This window comes from Podarcis cretensis, assembly GCF_951804945.1.
Source record: "Podarcis cretensis genome assembly, chromosome: 3".
NCBI lineage: Eukaryota > Metazoa > Chordata > Lepidosauria > Squamata > Lacertidae > Podarcis > Podarcis cretensis.
The window spans coordinates 73,945,855-73,968,698 of NC_137172.1; the positions used below are offsets into that span (position 1 = coordinate 73,945,855).

The window sequence follows — 22,844 nt, forward strand, 5'->3', positions numbered from 1 at the left end:
AAGCGGCAGAGGATGGGACGCCCGCCCTTGACTCATCCCTGCCGATGCAGCAATACGCCAGACGTGCCTCCTTTCCGCGGCCAGCTCCCGCTTGACTGCCTGAGAGCAGCAAATGAACCACCCGAGCTGCCTGCGCCCTTCGGAGACTCCAATCGCAGCGAACTTTCTATGTTGCTCCGCCCACTGCCGCGCGCTGGATTTCTGACCTACTTCCTGCTCCGCGCTAGCGTCACTTCCGGAGTGCGCGGCTGCCGCTTTTGGCCTGCGCGTTCGGCTTCTTGCTCAACTGCCTGTCAGGGGGCTCGGGGTCCGGAGCCGCCTTCGCGCGTGGTGAGTCTGCCTCCCCTTTGAAGCGCTGATAACGGTCTCCACCGAGGAGGGCTCTGCCTCCCCCCCTCCCCTTTCCCTCCATGCTCCTGCGCCTGCCTCTCTTTCCCTGTCAGGGTGGTCCCTCGTCCTGCTCCTAGTTGACAGCAGTTTCTGGTGTGGGGCTGGGCTGCCAGCGCTGTCTTTCCTGGCAAGGCTCTTGCGCCTTTTAAATTAATAATCGCCCAGGAAGCAGGAATTCGGCAGGTGGAGCCTTTCTGGTATTTGGCATCTCCACGCCGTGATGGAAGAAGCATCACCTGTTGAACTTATTGTCAAGAAAAGTAAAAAGGGACAGAGGATAGAAATTTGATTTCTTCCTACACAGACACCTCCCCCTGGAGAGAGGAGAGAAAAGAATGGGCAATTTTACTCCCTTTCCCGGTTCTTTATCTTTCTGCTATCATCATCATCATCATCATCACCACAACTCCCTTTTCTTCTGTATTTGTTTTTCTCATTGGTTGTCAATGGGAGTCATTAGGTGGGAGGAGTTTAGAGAATAATAAGGGAGAAAATTAGTTTTGCCTATTCTTTCATTAATGAGATATTTCCCTCCTGGAACAAGTTCATTGGAAGGAACTTTAGCATACTCTTGTTGTCTTTATGGAACTGTGATATAAAAATGTTTTTGTTTTTTTTGAATACGTACAACTTGATATCTTTGATGTTCTTAGTGATGGTACTGTGAGTAGATGGCACATGCAGACGACTGCAGATAAAAGCTACGTCGGAACAGGACATGAAACAGCCAGTGATTGTTTTCCTTTACCCTAAACTTGCAAAAGCATTGGAAAAGAAAACAGATGATTTCTGCTGATATGATGAGCCCAATAGTGATCTAATAAAAGACTTTCGTAAGACTAATCTTATTGAGCAAAGGTGGTTACTACACAATTCCTTATTCCAGGGAAATAATACACATAAGTTTGAGGGTCAGTTGGGCTTTGCTATGCTATTTGGTTATATTGCAAGCTGCTCTGCATACTTTGAGTAGCAGAATGTTGTGGCCGTTAGATTCACAACCTCTGTGAAAAGGTCCTTCTATAAATTTACAGTTATTTTCTACCAGGAAGTGAAAACCTGTCTCTTTTACCCTCCCTCCTCAAAATGCAAATTATTTATCTGGCTGCAATCTAAACTGAGTTATGCTTAGAATTTGGGGTATGTGGTATACTGAGAAAACAAGCTTTAGGAGATTGGGGAATCCCCCAGAACAGCAGTTAATGCTCTGTGTGGTGTTCTGTAATCACTCCATGTGCATACACAAGGACTTTTCCAATCATGCAGAAGCTCCTTGAATCACAGCAGCGTTTCTCAACCTTTCTTCTGTTTACAGCAACAATGGATGCAGCAGTTCCTGATGCTTCTGAGAAGCGTATAATCATCCACTCACAGGTTCACAGAGATACTATTCTGGCCAGTTTTGAAGAACAGAGGAGAAAAGATTTTTTGTGTGATATCACTTTAATTGTAGAAAATGTTCACTTTAGAGCACACAAAGCTTTACTTGCTGCCAGCAGTGAATATTTCTCCATGATGTTTGTTGATGAGGGAGAGATTGGCCAGTCGATCTATATGCTGGAAGGAATGGTGTCAGATGCTTTTGGTGCGCTCTTGGAGTTTATCTACACTGGTTCTCTGCAAGCTAGTGAAAAAAGTACAGAGCAGATTTTAGCCACAGCTCATCTCCTCAAAGTGAATGATTTAGTAAGGGCTTACACAGAACAAGAGAAGAATTTTAGCAGCACATTATCTGCCACGCCTACTAATGGGGGCACAGTAGCTGCCTTGACAAATGACAAGAAAAGTGAAGATCCACCAAAGCGAAAACGTGGACGACCAAGAAAAGTGAAGAATATCCAAGAGGAAAAACTTGGGATATCTGCTGAAGATGCTCAGTTAAGAGAGAACAACTCTGTTCATAATAAGCAAAACTTTATGGATAAAGATGCTGTGGTAGAAGACAGAGATTCCAATGAGGAGGTTCCTGTAAGCAGAGAAGCAAGAGATACTGATCATGCTTGTAGTTCAGATGCTGCGGTGAGTGTCTCCACTGAAAAAGATGAGAACTATGATCCTAAATGCCAAAGTATACAGGCCAGTCAGAGTCGTTACAGCAAACGTAGGATACAGCGGTCTATCAAGCTAAGAGATTATAAACTTATTGGTGATGAAGAGGACAATGGGCTGAAAAAGAGACATGATAGGAGAAGAAAACGTACAGGTTCTGAAGTTGAGTGCAAAGACTGTGGGAAGGTATTTAAATATAACCATTTTTTAGCTATTCACCGAAGAAGTCATACGGGTAGGTACTAATGATCACTTTATTTCATTCAGTAATATAATTGTTGCATACCATAGCCACAATGCTTCTTAAACTGTTTTTTTATTGAAATGTTTTAGCTAGCTCATAAGGTGTAATGTAATTTTTATTGCATGACCATAGGCTAATGATTTAACAGTTATATAAGTATATAAATTTAATGAAATCAATCCAGTTACAAATTGGATGAAATCACACACTAAAAATCATTAGATAGATAGTTTAAACAAAAAGTCCATTTTAAATTTATAAACAATGTAGCAGAAAAAATGTTTTTGCACACTCCAAAAGTCGAGAAAACAAAACCCATATGCCAAATAACATCCTATTTATGATATGAAAAGCAGCTATTGACTCTATATAGACTACATTCAGATGTTCCTTTTTGTGTATATATATTTTGTTGCATGATACAGCGCAGAATATTTACGTAGCATAGAATAGTAAAGGTAAAGGGACCCCTGACCATTAGGTCCAGTCGTGGCCAACTCTGGGGTTGTGGCACTCATCTCGCTTTATTGGCCGAGGGAGCCGGCATACAGCTTCCGGGTCATGTGGCCAGCATGACTAAGCCGCTTCTGGCGAACCAGAGCACAGAAACACCATTTACCTTCCCGCCAGAGCAGTACCTATTTATCTACTTGCACTTTGATGTGCTTTCGAACTGCTAGGTTGGCAGAAGCAGAGACCGAGCAATGGGAGCTCACTCCACTCCGTTGTGGGGATTCAAACCACCGACCTTCTGATCAGCAAGTCCTAGGCTCTGTGGTTTAACCCACAGCGCCACCCGCGTCCCTACACATAGCATAGAATGCTGTTGTCTAAATACTGCCTGATTTTTCTAGAATAATCTTTTACCGAATCTATTCATCAAAACATTTCATTAAAACTTCAGCATAGAACTTTGGCAAGCTCTTAACTTTCAGAAGAGGAACTGATGAAGGTGGTTTCTCCATAATATTTTTCTGAATATCCCCCCCCCCCTGCAACGTAATGCAATAATGGCCAGCTGCTATGGTTCATGGGGATGGCAGTGGACTCACATTGTCATGATCATTCATTGCCCCAATGCACCTTGACTGGGAAGGTCTGCTTTCTAAGCTGAAGTACCCAGCAGGCACTGTCCCAATGCAAAAAGAAAGTCTAACGTTTCCATTATCTGCTGTATAACTTATTGGTAAATTTTGCAAAGTCAAAACATACATGTTACTTCTGAATTTATAAGATAACAATTGCATAATTGTTGTTATTAATTAATAAATTTACACAGATCCTTACAATAGTGTGTATAGCTGTGGTTTGCAAATCAGGAAGTCAGTGGCCTTTGGCATGGCCCTGATTCTTTGCTGTTCCATTGGCAGTGTGATAATATTAATACTGAGCAACCTTGCAGGGCAGTTATTAGGATTCCTGAGAACATACCATATTTACTCAAATGTAATGTGCACCTTTTTGGGCCAAATCATGTCACGAAAATGTGGGTGCACATTAGATTTGATTTCAAGCTTGAAAAACAACGCTGACATAGCAAACACTTTTTTGGTTTAAAGGTTTTGAAAATTGAGGTGCACATTAGATTTGATGGTGCATTAGATTTGTGTAAATACAGTATGTGAAGCACTTTGAATACCATCAAGTTATTAATAATGATTTCACGATAACCATTCAATTTATTTTTCTTAACCTACAGTTTTGAAAAAATGTTTTGGGGTTTTCTTTTAAAATAATGTGGTTTGAAGCATCTTTCTGTCAACTTGAATTGTCTAACTATTTGCCACTCACAAACCTGGTACCTTGTTTTTAGGGGAGCGCCCGTTTAAGTGCAGTGAATGTGGTAAAGGCTTTTCCCAGAAACACTCTCTCCAAGTTCATGAGCGAATGCATACTGGAGAACGGCCATACACTTGTACTGTTTGCAGTAAGGCTTTAACAACAAAACATTCACTCCTGGAGCACATGAGCCTTCATACAGGTAATGTCAATAGCATTTTAGCTGTGCTAAGGGTGTAAATTAATTCGCGAATAATTGTTTGTTTAGATCAGTTCCTAGATCCATTAAGCCCAACATTGTTTCCAATTGCAGAATGCCTGAGGCCTCTGGGCCCTTACAAAGTAGTACATGAAGGTTTTGGCTAATCCTGATATCCAGCTTAAGTTGTACTCAGAATGGGCCCTCTGAAATCTGTTGAATTCAGTGGGTCTGTTCTATGTATGACTAACATAATGGGTATCATTCCTAATGCTTTGTCCTCAGCATCTGGTATACTGCCTCTGCACACAGAAGTGCAATTTAGCTGGTATAGACTTTATCCTCCATGAACTGGTTGAATCCTTTTAAAAAGTTTTCTAGGCTGTTCTCCATCACCACATGTTGTGGAGTAACTTTCCTGTTAATTACACATACAAGGCTCTCTGAATTCCCCCAGGAATAAGCCCCATTGAATACAAGGGGACCTGCCTCTGAATAAACATGCACAGGATTGTTTTTGCTTGGTGTTCAGTTGTATGTTTGAGTAAGACCCAGACTAAACAGAATATAAGCTATGCAGTGATATCTGTTGTGATTTCTTTGAAATATCTTCTAAACTCCTCTGTTTTTCTTTCAGGTCAGAAGGCTTTTACTTGTGATCAGTGTGGAAAATACTTCAGCCAAAAGAGACAACTTAAGAGTCATTACAGAGTTCACACAGGTATAACAAATTTAAGAGGCATGGTGGATTTTGTTGGAAATTTTTTAGCACATTGTCTTTCTACGTTTTTCAAATCAGACTCTTTTTAATAACTGTATCAAGCTATCAGAGGGTATTTATATAATAGTTCTATGGCAAGGAGGAATGTGAGTCTTTTGAATGCTTAGCTTGAATATTCCCATCTTTGAGGCTATTCCAGAGTTGAGGATACCACCTCAAGGTGACTTTGTGTACAAGCATGGACAGGAGTGTGAGCCACACTTCCTCTAGACACACTTCTAGGACAACATAACTTTTCTTGTGAAGAGTGCAACTACTGCTCCCATGCATTTCCCAATGGGGTAGATGTATGATTACAACTTTGCACATCCCCTCTCCATCCCAAAGCACAGTAAAAGTAGCATGAATTTCCTTGTGCTTTATGCTTCTACATTCTTCATGATGTTCTAACTATGCACATTGGGTTACAGTGCCTATATGTGTGTAGCACCTCTGGTCTTGGGCTCCAGAGGGAAGCTAGGAATGGCAAACATGATCCTTTTGGTCCACAGAAGCCTATGTGAACTTTAATGTTCTGCTGTCTCTATAATACTCTGCTGTCAGTAGTATTTAAAACAACTAATGTTGTGATGGAAACAATATTTAACCAACTCAAATCTCTCTGAATACCAGAAAATAATGTTCTTTCTATAACTGCCTTGTGTTGCTTCTCTTAACTGTGGCATTGGTTTGATTCAGAATATGTCAGATTTGTATGTTTGTGTGCTACCTTGACAGTGCTGTTGGACCAAAAGGCAGGACAGACATTTTAATAAATAATAGTAATAGACTCAGAAAAGATAACGGATACCTATTTTTCTTTTTGTAATAAGGCCATTCTTTGCCAGAATGTAACCTGTGTCATCGCAAATTCATGGATGCAGCTCAGTTAAAGAAACATTTAAGAACACATACAGGTAATGCCCCTCCATATTTCTTTCAGAGAAGAGACAGCTGTCCTTTGGGTTTGGCCTCTGGGCATAGCAGTGTGCTGGAACACACAAGCCAATAGTTAGTGTCAGGTCAAATAAGAGATTTGCCCTCCTACTGGGAGAGTTTAGCACCAGCTAGGCACAAATTGATATTCACATTGGGAATGTTGATGCACAGCTGAATTGGAAGAGACAGCAATATGCCCCAGAGAATAAATGTGGTTGAAATGGATTTTAATCTGGATTGGTGAATCCTAAACAGCGCCAAATCCATAATGTGCAGGACTTTACTGATACAAAGCAGGCTCCTTGAGTTTCTTTTAGAGAACAGAGGGATGTGGAGGCTATGTGATTGAAAACCATGAGCAAAATGACAAAAAAGAAATATGGATAAGCGCTTGTAGGATTTATTAGTCACTTGTTTGTAAGAAAGTCTCCAAGCTACTTACATTTAAAAACATAAATATATTGTGCCATTTAAAAAAGAAGAAAGGCTATATAAAACATTAACAGTTTTCAATCATTCAAACAACGCCCCCCACCAAAACTAAATAAAGCATTGTTTTTCAACAAAATGAAGTGTTATACTGTGAAACGTTTCTGTAAGCTTCCTTCTCATGTTACCTCAGTGGTATGGGACCTCCCAACAACACTAAAGGACTTAAGCTGTGTGGAAGGAAGCCACAGTGCTGTATTCCTTCCCAGGCTAGCATAGGTTCAACTTCCAGGGGAAGCAATGCTTGCATGAAAAGGAGCTGCATGCACTGTGAATTCCTTCCATATTGTCTAGCAACATTTTAGGAACAGTACAGAAGGAATACTTGATGCAGCTGCTGACATCCAAAGCGACTTTGATGAGGAAGAAGAGCACGATGGATTCTACCTCTCTTCTTTTTTGTGTGTTGATTAGCCATGAGATTTGTTGAATATTACTTAGATGAAAAAGAGTCCCTTCTTTTCCAGTGCTCTTTAAATTCTGACAGGCTTTCCAGTTAATCCCAAATTTATTGCCACAATTATCTCCCTACAGCGAGAATACTCCCTATATGTGGTAGCTGCTATTATATTTGATGCTCTGCAGTCATAGCTCTTGGTATGTTCCATCACAAACAGTGTTCTGGTATAATGATATTTAGAGTGCTGCTGTTGTTTCGTTAGTAAGATATTGCTCAGATGTCAAAGTCCCACACACTGTAACTGAGTGTATTTTTTAAAATCATGCTAGCCTTTAATTAAACAGTGGTATCTTGCTTTTACACTAACCAACAAGTTTTTGTAGGTGAAAAGCCATTTACATGTGAAATTTGTGGCAAGTCCTTCACAGCAAAAAGCTCTCTCCAGACTCACATAAGAATCCACAGGTATGCTATTCCTCCTTTTGTTTTGTGTGGCTGCATGTCAGGAACTAGTTTTTTTTATGGGAAATGCTTTGAGTCTAAATTGTTGCAGACTGGGTGTCCACTGTAACTACAGAAGTTGAATATTTAGCTGAAAATACAAAATGGGATTTTTTGAACAGTTTAAAAGCTGTCCTTGTACCCCAAAGGTATACTAAAATTTGTGTTCTGTGGGCCAGTTACAAATCATGGCCTGCACTGTAGCCTGCCCACCTTGTTACTAGGCTGCTGTCTACATGCCAACTTAGTAAACTAGAAATAAAACCAAACCAAGGCAATGCGGACAGCATAAGTACACGGGTAATCCTGTCTTGCACTGCATCATGAAATTTTGTGAAATGTCTGTATCCTTCAAGCTTTCACGTACTTGATGAAGCTAACCTGTCTTCCCTTGCAGAGGAGAAAAACCTTACACATGCAGCATTTGTGGGAAATCCTTTTCTGATTCCAGTGCCAAGAGGAGACACTGTATCTTACACACTGGCAAAAAGCCCTTTTCTTGCTCAGAGTGCAGCGTGCAGTTTGCGCGCCTAGACAATTTGAAGTCACATTTAAAGATCCACATCAAAGAAAAGCAGCTACAGGAAGCAAGCAGTGCTCCCCACAGCAGCAGCAGCAGCAGCAGCACAGACGAAGTCAGGAACATTCTTCAGTTGCAGCAGTATCAACTCTCCACTTCTGGAGCACAGGAGATCCAGCTGCTGGTCACAGATTCTGTGCACAATATCAATTTTGTGCCCAGCCATAGCGAAGGTATTAGTGTTGTCACTGCAGATGGCACCCAAAATGTGATGACGGACCATGCAGGCAGTCTTACCCTTCTCACTCAGCCACCCCAGCAGCTACAGAACTTGCTCCTTTCCACCCAGCCAGAGCCAGCAGACCAGATTCAGAATATTAACATTGTGAGCAGCCAGATGGAGCCTCCACAGGCTGAGCAAGTGCACGTCATCACGCTCTCTAAAGAAGCCCTGGAGCATCTACATGCCAATCAGAATCCAGCAGAAGTGCTCCAGATCACCACAGGAACATCACATCCAAGCCAGCACCTGCAGGTGGCTCAGGAACCTAGCCAGGAGTTTCGCATCAGCCAAGCTACAGTCCTACCTCCGCAAATGAACAAGGGACAGACTCAAACTGTACATGTCTCTGAATCACCTCAGCAGTCTCTGACTGTAGGCCAGTCATCTGATGATCATCATATTGAGAGGCAAACTTTTTAAAATAAGGGCTGTTTTGCTTCTTTATTTATTTATCAAAAGTGAAATGACGTCAAACCAAGTCATATTTCATCTATCTATTTAAATTTGCATTTTGGTAATACTGATGGTTCACTTTATTGTAAAGCTGAGTATTTTTTATGTTTTCTTAACTTAAATATATATTGATAGGGTGATTTCATACTCAAGACCCATGCGTATTTTGCAATAGTTATTGAGATACTGTTGGTGGGATCCAACCATTTTAGCTGTTTCAGTGGAAAAGAGCTTTTCACTTGCTCCCATTTAAGCTGATGGGATGTAAAAATTAACTTCACCTGGATCATGCACTGTATAATTATGTGCTTGTTTTCAGAGTTCTGCTTTGCTCTTGGATATCTACAGAGGAATTATTTTCTTTTTCCTTCCTTCCTTCCTTCCTTCCTTTAACATGGAAAAGCAGTTGTGCTTATTTATGTGCATTACAATGGCAAGCTGGAAAATACATATTGCCATTTTATATGTGCGAATACATGTGCAATATTGCCAGTTAAACCACAATTTCCAATCCAATTTTAAGATTTGTCTTGATGTATAAGCATATGTGTGTAATTTCAAAAGGATGGAAGAGTAAAGTTGGACTTCTGACCACGTGTGGACAGACCATCCTGAAAAGTGCCACCTACAGGCTTAAAGAAAATTGTTTTTCTTGTTTGGGTTTTACATTAGGCTTTGCCGATTCAATTCATGATTCAACTCTAGTTGTATATAGGCCTAATTCAAATTCAACAGTAAGCCATGGTTTATTAGACCAACAAGTGTTGTGACTGTGTATCCCCCTCTTCCATCCTATTTTCTCTCTTGCATCTTAATGCAATGCTTCTGGGATTTCTTAAATGACAGTTTCTGATTATGAACTCAGACACAGTTGTTTAAGCAGCAGCGAGGGAACGTGAAGACATAACATTCATTCTCAGTCTGCTAAACCACTGTTTTACCGGACCTGAAATAGACCATAGTCTAGTTCTGCTTGTTGTGGAGAGGAATTCATATTCTACTTCAATAATGCACTGTTGGCAGATAGCCACCCTCTGATAAACATTTTGATGTGCATTTGGCCTCTGCTGTTTCATTTCTTGGTCCAGCTTGCACAACAGTTTGCACATCCAACCACCATTCTTCTGGGAGATTGGAAGTAAATCTGATACAATTGACCATAAGGAAGCTTCAACAGCATTGTCTGCACCAGTGGAATAATACTATCAATGTTGGAAGTAGAACCTTCCAGGTTATCTTGGCACCCTTGTGTTACCCATGCTTAACGGTTGGATGTGGTGCTAAGCTGTGTTAACACAGCTCTTGACACAGCCAAAGTTAAGGACAAATATTATGTCATATCATGTTTTCAATCACCCATGTACCTATTCTCTGCAATACGGTGGGCACCAAAAATGTGTCACTTGCAATCAGTGCATCTTTTGACTGTTTTTGTCACGTTACTCACTTTTGCCCAGAGACCATGCGGTGATGCATATGTGGAGCTACACAATCAAATCCTCCTCTTCACTACCGTGGAGGAATGTGTCCAGAACGCCTCTCTGTGAAACACACACACACACACACACACACACACACACACACACGAGAGAGAGCTGTCCTGTCTAGTGAAGTAAATACAAAAGCCTTGGGGAGTGTAGTAAGGACCTTACCACAGATTGCTGGTATTACATAAGAATGTTCCTTATGTAAACATTCAAACATGCTCTTCTTACAAAGGTGATATAATGTGATGATGAGAATAAGCTATTAATAATCTTTGATTCAGTTAGTCACTCTGCCGATAGTATAGTTATAGCCAAATCGTAAACTTTCTGTGCCTTAGCTTTTACAACAGAAAAGCTTTTACAGCAAAAAAAGAGATAAGAATGAACATTCATCATCTCTGCAAAACAACGTAATTACTTTCAAATGCTAGAAATAAGTGCAGGATACCTTAATCACATACTTAAATTTTAAACACAGCTTCATATTTTGCCTCGAGAACACAATACTGTTTTTATTCTAAGTTAAAAATGGTTTCATAATCAAAGATTTAAGATGGCACAAATCTCAAATTGTTTCTTAAAAACTATAACTCTATAATTGGTAACAGTAAAAATACAACATAAATATCAAAGTTTAAATGGACTTTTTAAAAAGATTGTTATTTTAAAAAAATCAAAGGGGGAGAGTTGGAAAAGAAAGACATAATTTCTGGGGGATAAATTTCCAAATTGTAAGTTCTTTCTCTGACTTTATAATTCAGTTGTGACTGATGCAGTTGCAAAAATAAATCACTAGGTGAAGGGGAAATAATGCTGTTTCCTCAGTTAAGGGTTACATTTTCATGCTTATACATATTTATTCTTGTATGTGAAATGGAACTGTTTCTCCTTTAAAATAAAAACAATGCATAAATTCATCCTTCTAGCATTTTTCTCTGTGTAGTTTATCTGCATGCTGCTAACACTTCATCCTAGCCAGGAGCTCATTTGCATCCTGTTTGTGTCAACCTTTTCCCACAGTCAGATTTTCTGATTATGCTCCTGCAATATGAATGAAAAGCACATAAATCATTTGTTCTAGAAACCGTATTTACATTAAAATTAAAGGTAAAGCAATGTTGTTATTTTATAAAATCATCCAATTACAAAAGTAACATTCATTTGACTTGCTTCTGCATATTTCCAATAATGGAAAATAATGTTACGCATCTACAACCTAGATAGTTGCTACAAGAATAAATAAAGTTATGAGTTATCCAGAAAACTGGTTCTAATAACTGTAAAAGCATTAAAATGATTTATTATTATTATTATTTTTGTTTTACCCTGGAATACTTTCATGTGCTTAATGTGTCACATTGTTCCCTGGGAACAGGGATTGATTGCTAAACCACTCTGAGAATTGTAGCTCTGGGAGTGGAACAGGAGTCTCCTAACAACTCTCAGGACCCTTAACTAACTGCAGTTGCCAGGATTTTTAGGAATCATTACTGATTAAAGTGGTATACTATAGATGTATAAATGATGACTGCATGGCAAAAATGTACAACAAGAATGCAACTATCAAAATAAATTGTACATCAATATTTTACTTACTTAAAATGTACTCTCTGTCAATTTTATATTCTTCCAAGCTGCCTACATAGAATAAATGTGCCATTTATATATCTAATCATTTAAGTAGGGCCGTGATTTGAAGTACAGCAGGGCCAAAAAAAAATTAATCGGAGTAGCACTTATCTGCTATTCTAAAATCACTGGCATCTGCAATAGGTTTTTTTAAAGGGTTTATAAATTAATACAAAATATTGCCATAAATAGTTACCCAATAAAAACAAGAGGGATATCTGCAATAAATGTATGAGACTTTGGACCATTTTTATAGATCTCACTTTGCTAGGCATAGCTTAATATGTCACGGCACTGTCACCTGTACAACATGAGAATTATTTAATTGAAATGTTTGGATTCTGCAATCTTACCTCAATCAGCATCACAACTAAATAATAATAATAAAGTTACAATCTCTCACTAACTGCAGTAAAAAAAGAAGGTGGAAAATCTGAACACTATAACATTCCCTAACATCAGACTTATGATCACTCACAAGCTACAAGGTGATTGGTTCAACCTGTCATCTTGTGCTGTAGAAATACTAAAGAAACCAAGGACCAATCACAGGCTAGCAGAACTCAGAGTGGCACAGAATGCTTGCATCTGATTGGAGTCGCTATAGGGACCAGGATTGTTTTTATTCCTTCTCCCGGATGTTTGAGGGGAAGGAGGCAACTGAGGCAGCAAGGAGAAGAGGAGAAAAGACAGAAAACTTTGTGAAGGATGTGGAGAAAGGGTGCTGTGCAGCCTGTGAGGCTGCAAGAGGTGGAGGTTGTAGGGCTTCTCACAGAACCCTCCTTTCACATGGCAAAATGTGCAGCAGAGGTAAGTTGCAGACCTTTTTTCTTCCTACTGGAGCCACTTGCTAACATCATTCTTCCTCTTTTTTTTCATGTGTGGTCTTTATGTAGACTGTATTCCTCAGCTGTTGTATTACGTATAGTTGCAGTTGCTGAATACAAAGCACATCCTTCCAAAGCACAGTTGTGGAATGGGCTCTCCTCACCAAAAAAAAGAAAATGGAAAAAAAGCTTAATTATGAAACTTGCCACTTCCATTTGGCTTATCCGAGTACCCTCTTTTAATATTTTATGACGATACAGGTTTTCCAGAAAATTTTGAATTGGAAATTATACACGAATCAGGGTAATTTGCATAAGGTAATTTGCATCAGAAAATTATCAGTTTGAATGGGAATATATTTATTTTCATTGTATTCAGTAACCAAAGTAAACATTTTGAAACTGACAAACTTGCCTAATACTGTGTTTGCAGTTGGCAGCCATTCAACGTTACTAATGAACAGATGAAATGGATTTTTTTTTCTGCAGAGAAATGAAGCACTGCAAAATTTTCTGTGCCACATCATTGATATTTTATCAACCTTTGCTTGATAAAAATTATCCTTTAACATTTAATCCACAGAACTGAAACTGCAGTCTGTGGTAATTCGCAAGACTTTAAAGCAGAGCTTTTCATGTTGGTGACACACTTTTTAGAAATGCATCATTTCGTGACACAGTAATTCAATTTTACTAGCAAAGCAGAGGTTAAACTAACCCCTTTCCAGCCCCAGGAGGCATGCGGGGAGCATTTTTGTGACACACCTACACACTGCAGCCGACACACTAATGTGTCGCGACACAGTTTGGAAAGCTCTGCTTTCAACGAGCCAAAATGTCCAACTTCCTGATTCAAAAAAAGATGGTCATTTAACTAATACAGTATGGTAGCAAAAATCTTTTGTCCCCACCTTCTAGGTGTTTGCCTTGAATTTCTAAACCACTTTAGATGTTTGTGTTTCTCTCTCTGAGTGTGGCCACATGGAAGAAGGAACATTCCAATCTGCACCTCTTTGAATTCAGTCAGTGGCAGTGCTTCCTAGCTGTGCTTCATTTGAAAATGACATGTTCATGAATATCACTACTGAGAAGCGGCAGGCAGCATTTCTGTGTCAATGACAGGCTGCTTCTTCAATATGTCTGCATCTCCAAGGCACATCTTGTCTTATGTGGCCTTTGACACTTCAATAAACAAATTTGGCTGTCTAAGCACAAGAGAGTTTTATTACACAGAGAATGAAGGGTAAGATTGGAAACAGTGGAGGAGCTCACAGGGGAATGAAAAAGGAAGGATTAAGAATGGACATCTGTTTATAAATATCCATCTTTATACACCTGGTTGAGACGTATGAGAGTGCTCAGACTTGCTAGGAGTATGATGGTTGTATCCAACACTGTTGTTCTAATTGTTCAGTGGATTTCCCCCTGCTCTCCTCCTCCCTGCAGCCTGCCCCCCCCAGCCTCAAAATCTATTCCAAGGGGTCTGGGGACCCTCCAGAGCATATTATGAAGGCATACAGGGAGAGGAGACAAAGGAGAAGCCTTCTCAGGCAAGTGGAACTCTGCATGTGCAGCACTGGCTACAACCCTATGTCCCTGCAGGATCAGTTTGGGACCTTAGGAGTAGTCCAATGGGAAGGCAGAGATGTGATGCAGGGAAACAAGGGGGGAAAGCAAGGCCTAAAACTAGTCACTGCCCAGGCAAAGACACAAAGCAAGCTCTGCTGCATTAGGGCCAATGGACGTCAGGGTATGTGGTTACGCTGGTTCATAGGGAGAAAATTGGGATTGTAAGTCTCACATCGATCCTGTAAAGCAAATGACTGTTATGTTCTCCATATTGCAGGATGTGTGACTGTGAAGAGTGCAATGAACACTCAGTAAGTTCATGACGGAAGAAAGATGTGAACTTGGGACATCCTAACTTTTAGCTCGTTGTATTTGCCACTACCATTCTAGTGTTCAAACTGCTTTCAGGATTAAACAGAGAAGGATTTGACCTTATTATATTTTGCCATGGTTTTTACTCATCACCAGTACAACTCATCCATCCCCATGGAAATACAGTAGTGTGAATGAGATAAACAAGGCAAAAGTACAGTTATGATTGGATTGATGAGGCATCTAATCATAAGCCTGCATTTTTATCAAGCTTATATTTTTTGATCAAGGTTGTATCTTAAAAATGAGTTCAAATTCACAAATGTTTCATGCCAGGCAGGAACTAGGCTGGCTAAGATTTTGGCAGATGTTCATCCTCTTGGCCAGAGAGGCCCTCTGGTTTATTGCGGTCATAAAAGGCTGAGAGCGAGGTCACTGACCTTGCATGTTGCAGAGTGCAATTAAGCTACAATTAAGTTGGTAAATAGTAAGAATTATTGTGCCTCCCGTTAGAGACTTGAGCCACATTTTCCTAAGGGCAAGAGCTAATGGAAATAGGGAAAGAAAGTGTTTTTAAGTTTTTTCTTACTTTGAAAACGTCTTTGCTTATAAAAAAATTATATATGTTATGTATTAAATATATTGGCTTAAATGTAATTATGCAAAGGACTTAAGAAATGTTGGATTCTTATTTCATATAGTTGTAAGAGTTGTAACTATCCTGAAATTAAGTCAGCCATCAGCCCAGCCCCCCTGTCGGGCAGGAAAGCACCATCAGAGCACTCTAGACAGATGGTTGTCAGGTTTTTGTTTAAAGGAACCTCCAATGAAGGAGATCTTTCATTGATGATGCGTACAAAAGATCTTTGATACCTGTTTAAAATAGAATTAGCCACCATCTGTTTTAGCCATCTGCTCTATTTTAGAATTAAGGGGGCAAAGGTGATTTGGTAATTAAGGTGCCTTGTAGAGGTTAATGGCTACTTGTTTGCCAATTATAAATATAGCTTTTATTTCCCATAAAAGGCAATAGGAAATGGTTGTATCTTTTGTGATTGGTTCTAGCAAACAGCCAATAGGAATTTCAACCAGGCTGATTGGACAGAGGCAGCCAAAGGAGGAGCAAGGGGGCTGGGTTAAGGAAATATAAGTGCTGGCCATAATGGCAGGAGGCCAGGCCAGAGCTTGGTAACCATATACCACTGTGCCTCATATTTATTTGTCTGACAAATAAATTATTATTTTAATTTCTCTATTGCTGCGTTGAATATTTCATTCCAGCTAAGCGTTAACCACAAGCAGGGTGCTACATTTTATGGTGCCCCTGTGACTCGGATAAGTGGTCTGCTGGAACGCAGCCCCTTCGCCCTACTGGGCAGGGTACAAGAGAGAGGACCAGATCTGTACTGTCCTTTTTAATATTGTCATTTTCTCTTGAATAACCAGGGCCTGAGGAAAAGTTTTCCAAACAAGATAGCAGAGCCAAAAGTGCTTCCTTTGCTGCAGTTTGCATGGGATGAATATTTACAGGAGAAGAAAAAGGTATTTCTTCTTCTTCTTCTTCTTCTTCTTCTTCCTCTTCCTCTTCCTCTTCCTCTTCCTCTTCCTCTTCCTCTTCCTCTTCCTCTTCTTCTTCTTCTTCTTCTTCTTCCTCTTCTTCTTCTTCGTCTTCTTCGTCTTCTTCTTCTTCTTCTTCTTCCCAAAACAGAGTGGATTGGTCTGATTTTGGTATTACAGCAGACACACTCTCCTGAAACTTTCAGAATGAATGATTTATTTATTCTCCAGGTTCTGCTCATAACATCTTTTCAGGAAATGAGCCTTTAGTCTGCATTATACCAAGCACAGATAGGTGCTTGAGCACACAACAAGCAGGTTCAGTGTCTGGCATCCAGAAACTCATAACACAGGAGAATCTGAAATGCATAACACAGGGGAATCTGGCACCCACAGACTAATAGCAATATGATTGTAGCCTTTCCCACTGATGGACACTAGTCTAGCCCAATAATTGGGAACCTGTGGCCCTTCAGATGTAATTGTGCTACATCTCCCATTGTCTCTGACCATTGGCCATCTGTTCCAAGACATAGACCAGTACTCTGCTTCCTGGAAGTGATGACATCTGACTTTGGGAACTTAGGCATGGTACTGCTGATAGAACTGTTATTCTGTGGGTTTTCTCCATTTGTAAAATCTGCATGTTTAATTTTTCTGTTAAATGCCTGCTGATTCTGAAACAATGCCATTTTCATCACAGGAGTTAAAAGGGGAAACATGGGAATATCCTTCCAATGTGATGTGCTTTATTGATGGCCAGCTTGTTGGAGATGAAAAACAGCTGTTACAGTGGGCCTATGATGTTTGGGATTATGAGGACTTCAAGCCTGTTGCACTTTATGAAGCAATTACACAGGATTTCCTCACTAAATACATGAGAAACAAGCAGGTAGGTTATTGGTTTTCCAAAGGAAATAGCTCTGTGAACAATATTGTACCTTCAAAATGTGTCTTCAGCTAGAGCGTTTCACTGCTGGTCACCATATTTTAGATTGGCTGTGATCCTGTGTGACTCCATTATTTATTTATTTTTGCCTTATAGTCTCAGTTCGAACAATCCTTTGGAGGATTCGAAATGTTCTGTGGACTTGCACATGCATGCACCTCATTAACATTTTTTTTAAAAAATTAATTCACTAACCATAGTTGCTGTCATATCTAAATCAGGTGGACTTTGCTAAGTACTATTTTCCAAATCATAGTTTGCTAACTCACTTCAAGTCATGGTTTGGAGGTTAGTACTAACCATAATTTGCCTAATTCAGACATCACAGCAAACTGGTAAGAAGAAATCGGGAAATAGAAGGGGGAATTGGCATAGAAAATGGAGAGTGCCAGTCTGCCACACATTCCTCATCCTCCAAATCATGGTTTGGTGTGTTGTAATGTGATATCTGAACCAGGTCATATGGTATATGACTTTGCTTGCTTACAATACAGTCAACTCTCAACTTATGCAGGGGTTATGTTCCGGGGATAGTGCATGAAGCCAAAACAGCATGTAGTCAAAACATACTCTCCCTGCATCTCCGAACACTCTTTCCTGGGCACCCTATGTTACCACTTTGATGTCCCTGGAAGAAAGATAGAGTATATAAAATGATTGATTCGTGGGTCATAACTGGCTACGGCAAGAAAATGCTGTGTCCTTCAACATGAGGGCTCTTTGCTAACAAAATTCTCATTTCAATTTTTGGAAGAAAACAACATGGTGTTGGAGCTTGTGGAGAAGGCCCACAAGGCCCCCTCCTATGGATGGCAGACTAGCTCCTTGAGAGCCAGTTTGCTCATGGATGAAACTTCTCCCCGTCTCCTCACACAAGTTGCACAGCCACAGGGGAGTTTGGGGTATGTTCTATGTATTGGAGCTGTATCTTCCTGGCAGCAGACGACAGAACCATGAGACAGGTGTAAAATACTCAAGCAAGAGTTTTATTTACAACCTTACAAACACAAAGCATGTGGGTATTCTCTTTTGCAGGCAAATTCAAACTGCAACTTCTCTTCCTTTTGTATTCATCACCCTAATCAGCCTAGGAAACCACACCCAGAGCTCACAGAAACAGTTCTTAAAGTTACAATCATCTTTTTCTGTTTCTTTGCAGAATGACTCCTAACAGTATGCTTCCTTAGTTTAAGCCCAAAAGGACTTGCCACTGGCCTAAGAAAAAAATGTGCACCCTAAAACACATAGAAACTTCTGCATTGACCCGGAGTTCTTTGGCAGCTTAGCTGATGACAGGATTTCTCAGAAGTAGGAAATTGGAAAATGGCAGCTTGAGAGATGCAGAACACATTGGGAGGCTTCTTGCTTATGGGATTCAACCTTTTACTTTCTGAAGCATGACTAATGTTCAAAAGAGAATCTTTATCCAATTAGTCACTGTGTTCTATTTTGACAACTGGTTTTGCCTTTTTTTCTTTATCTTTTTTGGCAGCATGTGTTTGTGTACTTTGAAATATCTATTCAGGCAGAGCCTAAAGGAAAATTGCTATTTGAGGTAAGTGGCTGAAGAAAAATCAGACCTTGGCATTGGATCTAGTGCATAGTATTTTAAAAAGACTCAACATTCAACTCCAAGGAACTGCAACTCATTCAAATGAAGCATATATGCATGTGTTAATGTAGTTAATGTAAAGTTAATGTAAAAAGTTAATGTAAAAATGTTACAGGCACAATTCTGTATTCTGGATCCAATGCCCAAGGGGCTGTAGGGTTCAATGGAAGCTCTGTTATACCAGCGGATTGTGGAATAAATGGCCACCATTGAAGTACACTGAGAGCTGGACCATAAAGAAGGCTGATCGCCAAAGAATTGATGCTTTTGAATTCTGGTGCTGGAGGAAACTCTTGAGAGTCCCATGGACTGCAAGAAGATCAAACCTATCCATTCTTAAGAAAATCAGCCCTGAGTGCTCACTGGAAGGACAGATCCTGAAGCTGAGACTCCAATACTCTGGCTACCTCATGAGAAGAGAAGACTCCCTGGAAAAGACCCTGATGTTGGGAAAGATGGAGGGCACAAGGAGAAGGGGACAACAGAGGACGAGATGGTTGGACAGTGTTCTCGAAGCTACAAACATGAGTCTGACCAAACTGTGGGAGGCAGTGGAAGACAGGAGTGCCTGGCGTGCTCTGGTCCATGGGGTCACGAAGAGTCGGACACAACTAAACGACTAAACAACAACAACAAAGTGGAACATTTAGCCACTGGAGCTCTGCTGCCAGAAAATATTGGTCAGCAGAACAGTCACATCCGGGCAGAGTCATGGGTGCCTCAGTGGAGCACAGTTGTGCCATTTCCTGGATATTATTATACTCCACTGCTATCGTACAACATAGCACCAGCCCCATACCTAGTGTAAGAAACTTCTCTCCCATTAGAGTTTAGGATTGCATCTCAAATGTATTAATTCTTTCTGAATGTCCAATGTGTTTTTGTGTTATTCCGATCAATGATTGCTAAAAGAGTGAGTCAAGAAAATGTGGAGGTGTAATGCATAGCAGGGGCAGGGGCAAGTAGCATCCTAGCAGGCGTTCATATTCCCATTGCAAACTATAGGTACAGATATAATTGAGGAGAAGGAGATGGCTGTACAGTTAATGCTTTCTGTTGCTGAGCATGAACCAAAATGAGCTGGATGGGTGGGATAGCTGCTCAAAATGGTTATAATAAGCACAGCCTTATGATGCTGCGCTGCTGAACGTTTGTATTCATTTTAAGCCTGGAATGGTTAGTAGATAATCAACAGAATAATCAATTAAAAATATTTTGATATACTGAAAATATCCCTTCATTAGTTGAAAATATATTTTATCTTTCCTCCCCCCCTCCTTATTTTTATACAATAGCAACTTGACAAGTACCATCTTATAAGAGGCATTCCCTCTTTGGAAAATTGTCCAAAGTTGTGGGGGAGGTCTCTATTGACATGACAAAGGGCCTTCTCTGGGACCGAGCTTGTAGAAACTTAACACATGCTTTCTATCTCCACTGTGCAGCTCTATTCTGATATCTGCCCTAGGACATGTAAAAACTTCCAGTATTTGTGTTCAGGGGAGAAAAAGAAGTCTATGTCTGGGCTTCCACTCACTTACCGTGATTCTATCTTTCACCGACTTGTAAAAAATGGATGGATACAAGGAGGAGGTGGGTATTGAAACCTGTTTATACAATAAAGACACAATGCAACTTTCCTGTCTTACTTGACATGTATAATTGCATTTGCACTCATCAGAGTGCTTTGAGATGATACAAGTATTGATGCCAATCTTCCCAATCCCGTGGCTCTCCAGGTGTCATTGGGACTACATCCTCCTTCATCCTTAACTATTGGCCATGGGGACTGGGGTGATGGGAGATGTCACAGCACCTGGAGGGTAACAAGTTGAGGAAGACTGATTTATGCATTCTCATTACAAGATAAAAAGCCTTTCTCTCCCTGCCCCCCTTAGCCCTCTCTCTCAAAGGCTTGCAAACAAATCACTCTGGCAATTTGTTGCAAGTATGAGCAGGGATCCATAAATGGAGGGCTCCTACCAGTGTGGGCTTCCCCATTCACTTGGACTGAGCCAGTTGCTTTGTAAACCCACTCCTTTGTATGCACAGTTTGGTCCTTCCACTGAAGATAATGGAGCCAGTGTGCATGAGAGGATTTGGGTAAGTGTGAAGAACAACGGCCAGGCATTGATTACTGCTGCTATTTCTCAGCCAAAAACCCAACTATTTGACAATATTTTAAGAGAAATTAGGGGATTAAGTGGGAAGAGAAGATCATCATATTGAGGGTGTTGTGCAGATTTCATTGTATGGGAGCCTTTGGGACAGATAGAACCAAACCTAAAAATAGTGTCAATTCAACACAAACTTGCATGAGTGTAGAGATCTCTGCTGAAAGCAGTCATTAATCATACTGTTTGCCACTCCTATCAGATAGTGTCATGAAATTATATTTAATAAGGTGACATTTGGAAGTTTCACGCTTTTTCTAATACAGAAAAGGTAATTTCATAACCTTAGTTTTTCTCAATTTATATACAGACATAAGGGGAGGAAGAGGGACTGGAGGCGAGTCAATTTATGGACCTTTTTTTGAAGGTAGGAGCATGTTCTTCAAATGTCCTGGTGACAACAACTAGGAGGCATAATCTATGCTGAATATATTGTCTGAATACAAAATGTACAAGCGTAATAGACAATGGGATTCAATTAAGCACAAAATGCATGTTTTTCAAATATCTGCTGGAAATTAGTTAAATTGACTGAGTGATTTTCTGCATGAGGTTTAAAGTGGCTTTTGCTTCCATCAGATGTGTAGTGCAGATGTAAAAACTACATTAACAAGAATGTCAGCTTGCATTACAAGTGCTCACTTTCTCTTCCTCACAATGATCAGATGTTTGCGTGCAGAAGATACTCAAAGGCAGCTTAAGGCTCATGTGTAAAAAGGCCTGTTGTATCTTGATTGCTGGCAATTTATCATTTTGGCAACCATATGCCTGAAAAATCCAAACTAGAATGAGTGTGAGGAAATGAATAGCTGCAAATTTAAGTGAACTTGTAGATATGCTGCTGAACAGAGTGAAACTTATTCCTGGAGAAAGTGTTTAGCAAAAGACTGAATAATATTTTTTTTATGGTCAATGCAGAAATGCTGTTAAAAGTGGCACATTCTTTCTCTGAGGGCATGTTGTGATTTTTCTTGCCCCACTCTACAACACTGGTTGCCACTGAGTGTGGAATCAGATAAACTTGCAACATAATAGAATAAGGCTTGGTACGTATTACGGGGATGCGGGAAGAAACCTAACCTGGATATTGGTTGGGACAGGTTATGCACACTATGCAGCTCTAACTTTTACACCTAAAAAGTTCATAACTATTTCAGGTTGTTCAGTTGATAGCTTAGTGTGCACTGGGGCAAATGGGTAAGGAAGATGTAAGATGTGAATGAGTAGAAAGAACACTGCCACCATTTATAAACTGTTTCCTAGATGAAAGTTTTGCAGTTCTCCATGACAAGAGAGGTGTTCTGGGAATGGCCAACAAAGGACGCCACAGCAATGCATCTCAGTTCTACATCACACTACAGCCAGCACCCTACTTGAATGAGAAATATGTGGCTTTTGGGTATGTTTAAGAGCTCTGCAGTATATCTCAAGAGCAATGTTGGAGTTAAAATATGGAGGAGGCAGTACTGCTTAATTGGCTAGATGCAGTATCTATATTGGTACAGCATGACAGCAGTGACTAGACTTGAAAATAATTGGAATAGCTTCCTAGTACTTACCTAGCTTTCCCCCTCTACTTTAGACAGCTGATCGAGGGCTCAGAAGTTCTCCGGGAACTGGAAGCAGTGGAAACATTCAACGAGAGGCCAGTTGTAGAATGTAAAATTGTTAACTGTGGAGTATTTCAGCCATAGCCATGGATGTTAGATATATTTTGTTTTA

General features: G+C 40.2%; 1 protein-coding gene across 2 annotated transcripts; it reads left to right on the plus strand.

Moving 5' to 3' along the window:
• The first annotated feature begins 224 nt into the window (after nucleotides 1–224).
• Nucleotides 225–17,131, plus strand: ZBTB24 (zinc finger and BTB domain containing 24). Of its 2 annotated transcripts, XR_013837598.1 has the most exons (8): nucleotides 225–330; nucleotides 1,706–2,674; nucleotides 4,497–4,664; nucleotides 5,299–5,382; nucleotides 6,255–6,338; nucleotides 7,633–7,714; nucleotides 16,277–16,372; nucleotides 17,091–17,131. XR_013837598.1 is itself a non-coding variant. In XM_079971648.1 (7 exons), exons 2-7 carry the CDS (start codon nucleotides 1,711–1,713, stop codon nucleotides 8,971–8,973), a joined length of 2,208 nt encoding a protein of 735 aa, XP_079827774.1. In that variant the 5' UTR covers nucleotides 225–330; nucleotides 1,706–1,710; the 3' UTR covers nucleotides 8,974–11,410. The 2 variants fall into 2 exon arrangements, 1 of the variants encoding a protein (XP_079827774.1); XM_079971648.1 differs by lacking the exons at nucleotides 16,277–16,372; nucleotides 17,091–17,131 and adding an exon at nucleotides 8,148–11,410.
• The last annotated feature ends 5,713 nt before the right edge of the window (nucleotides 17,132–22,844 follow it).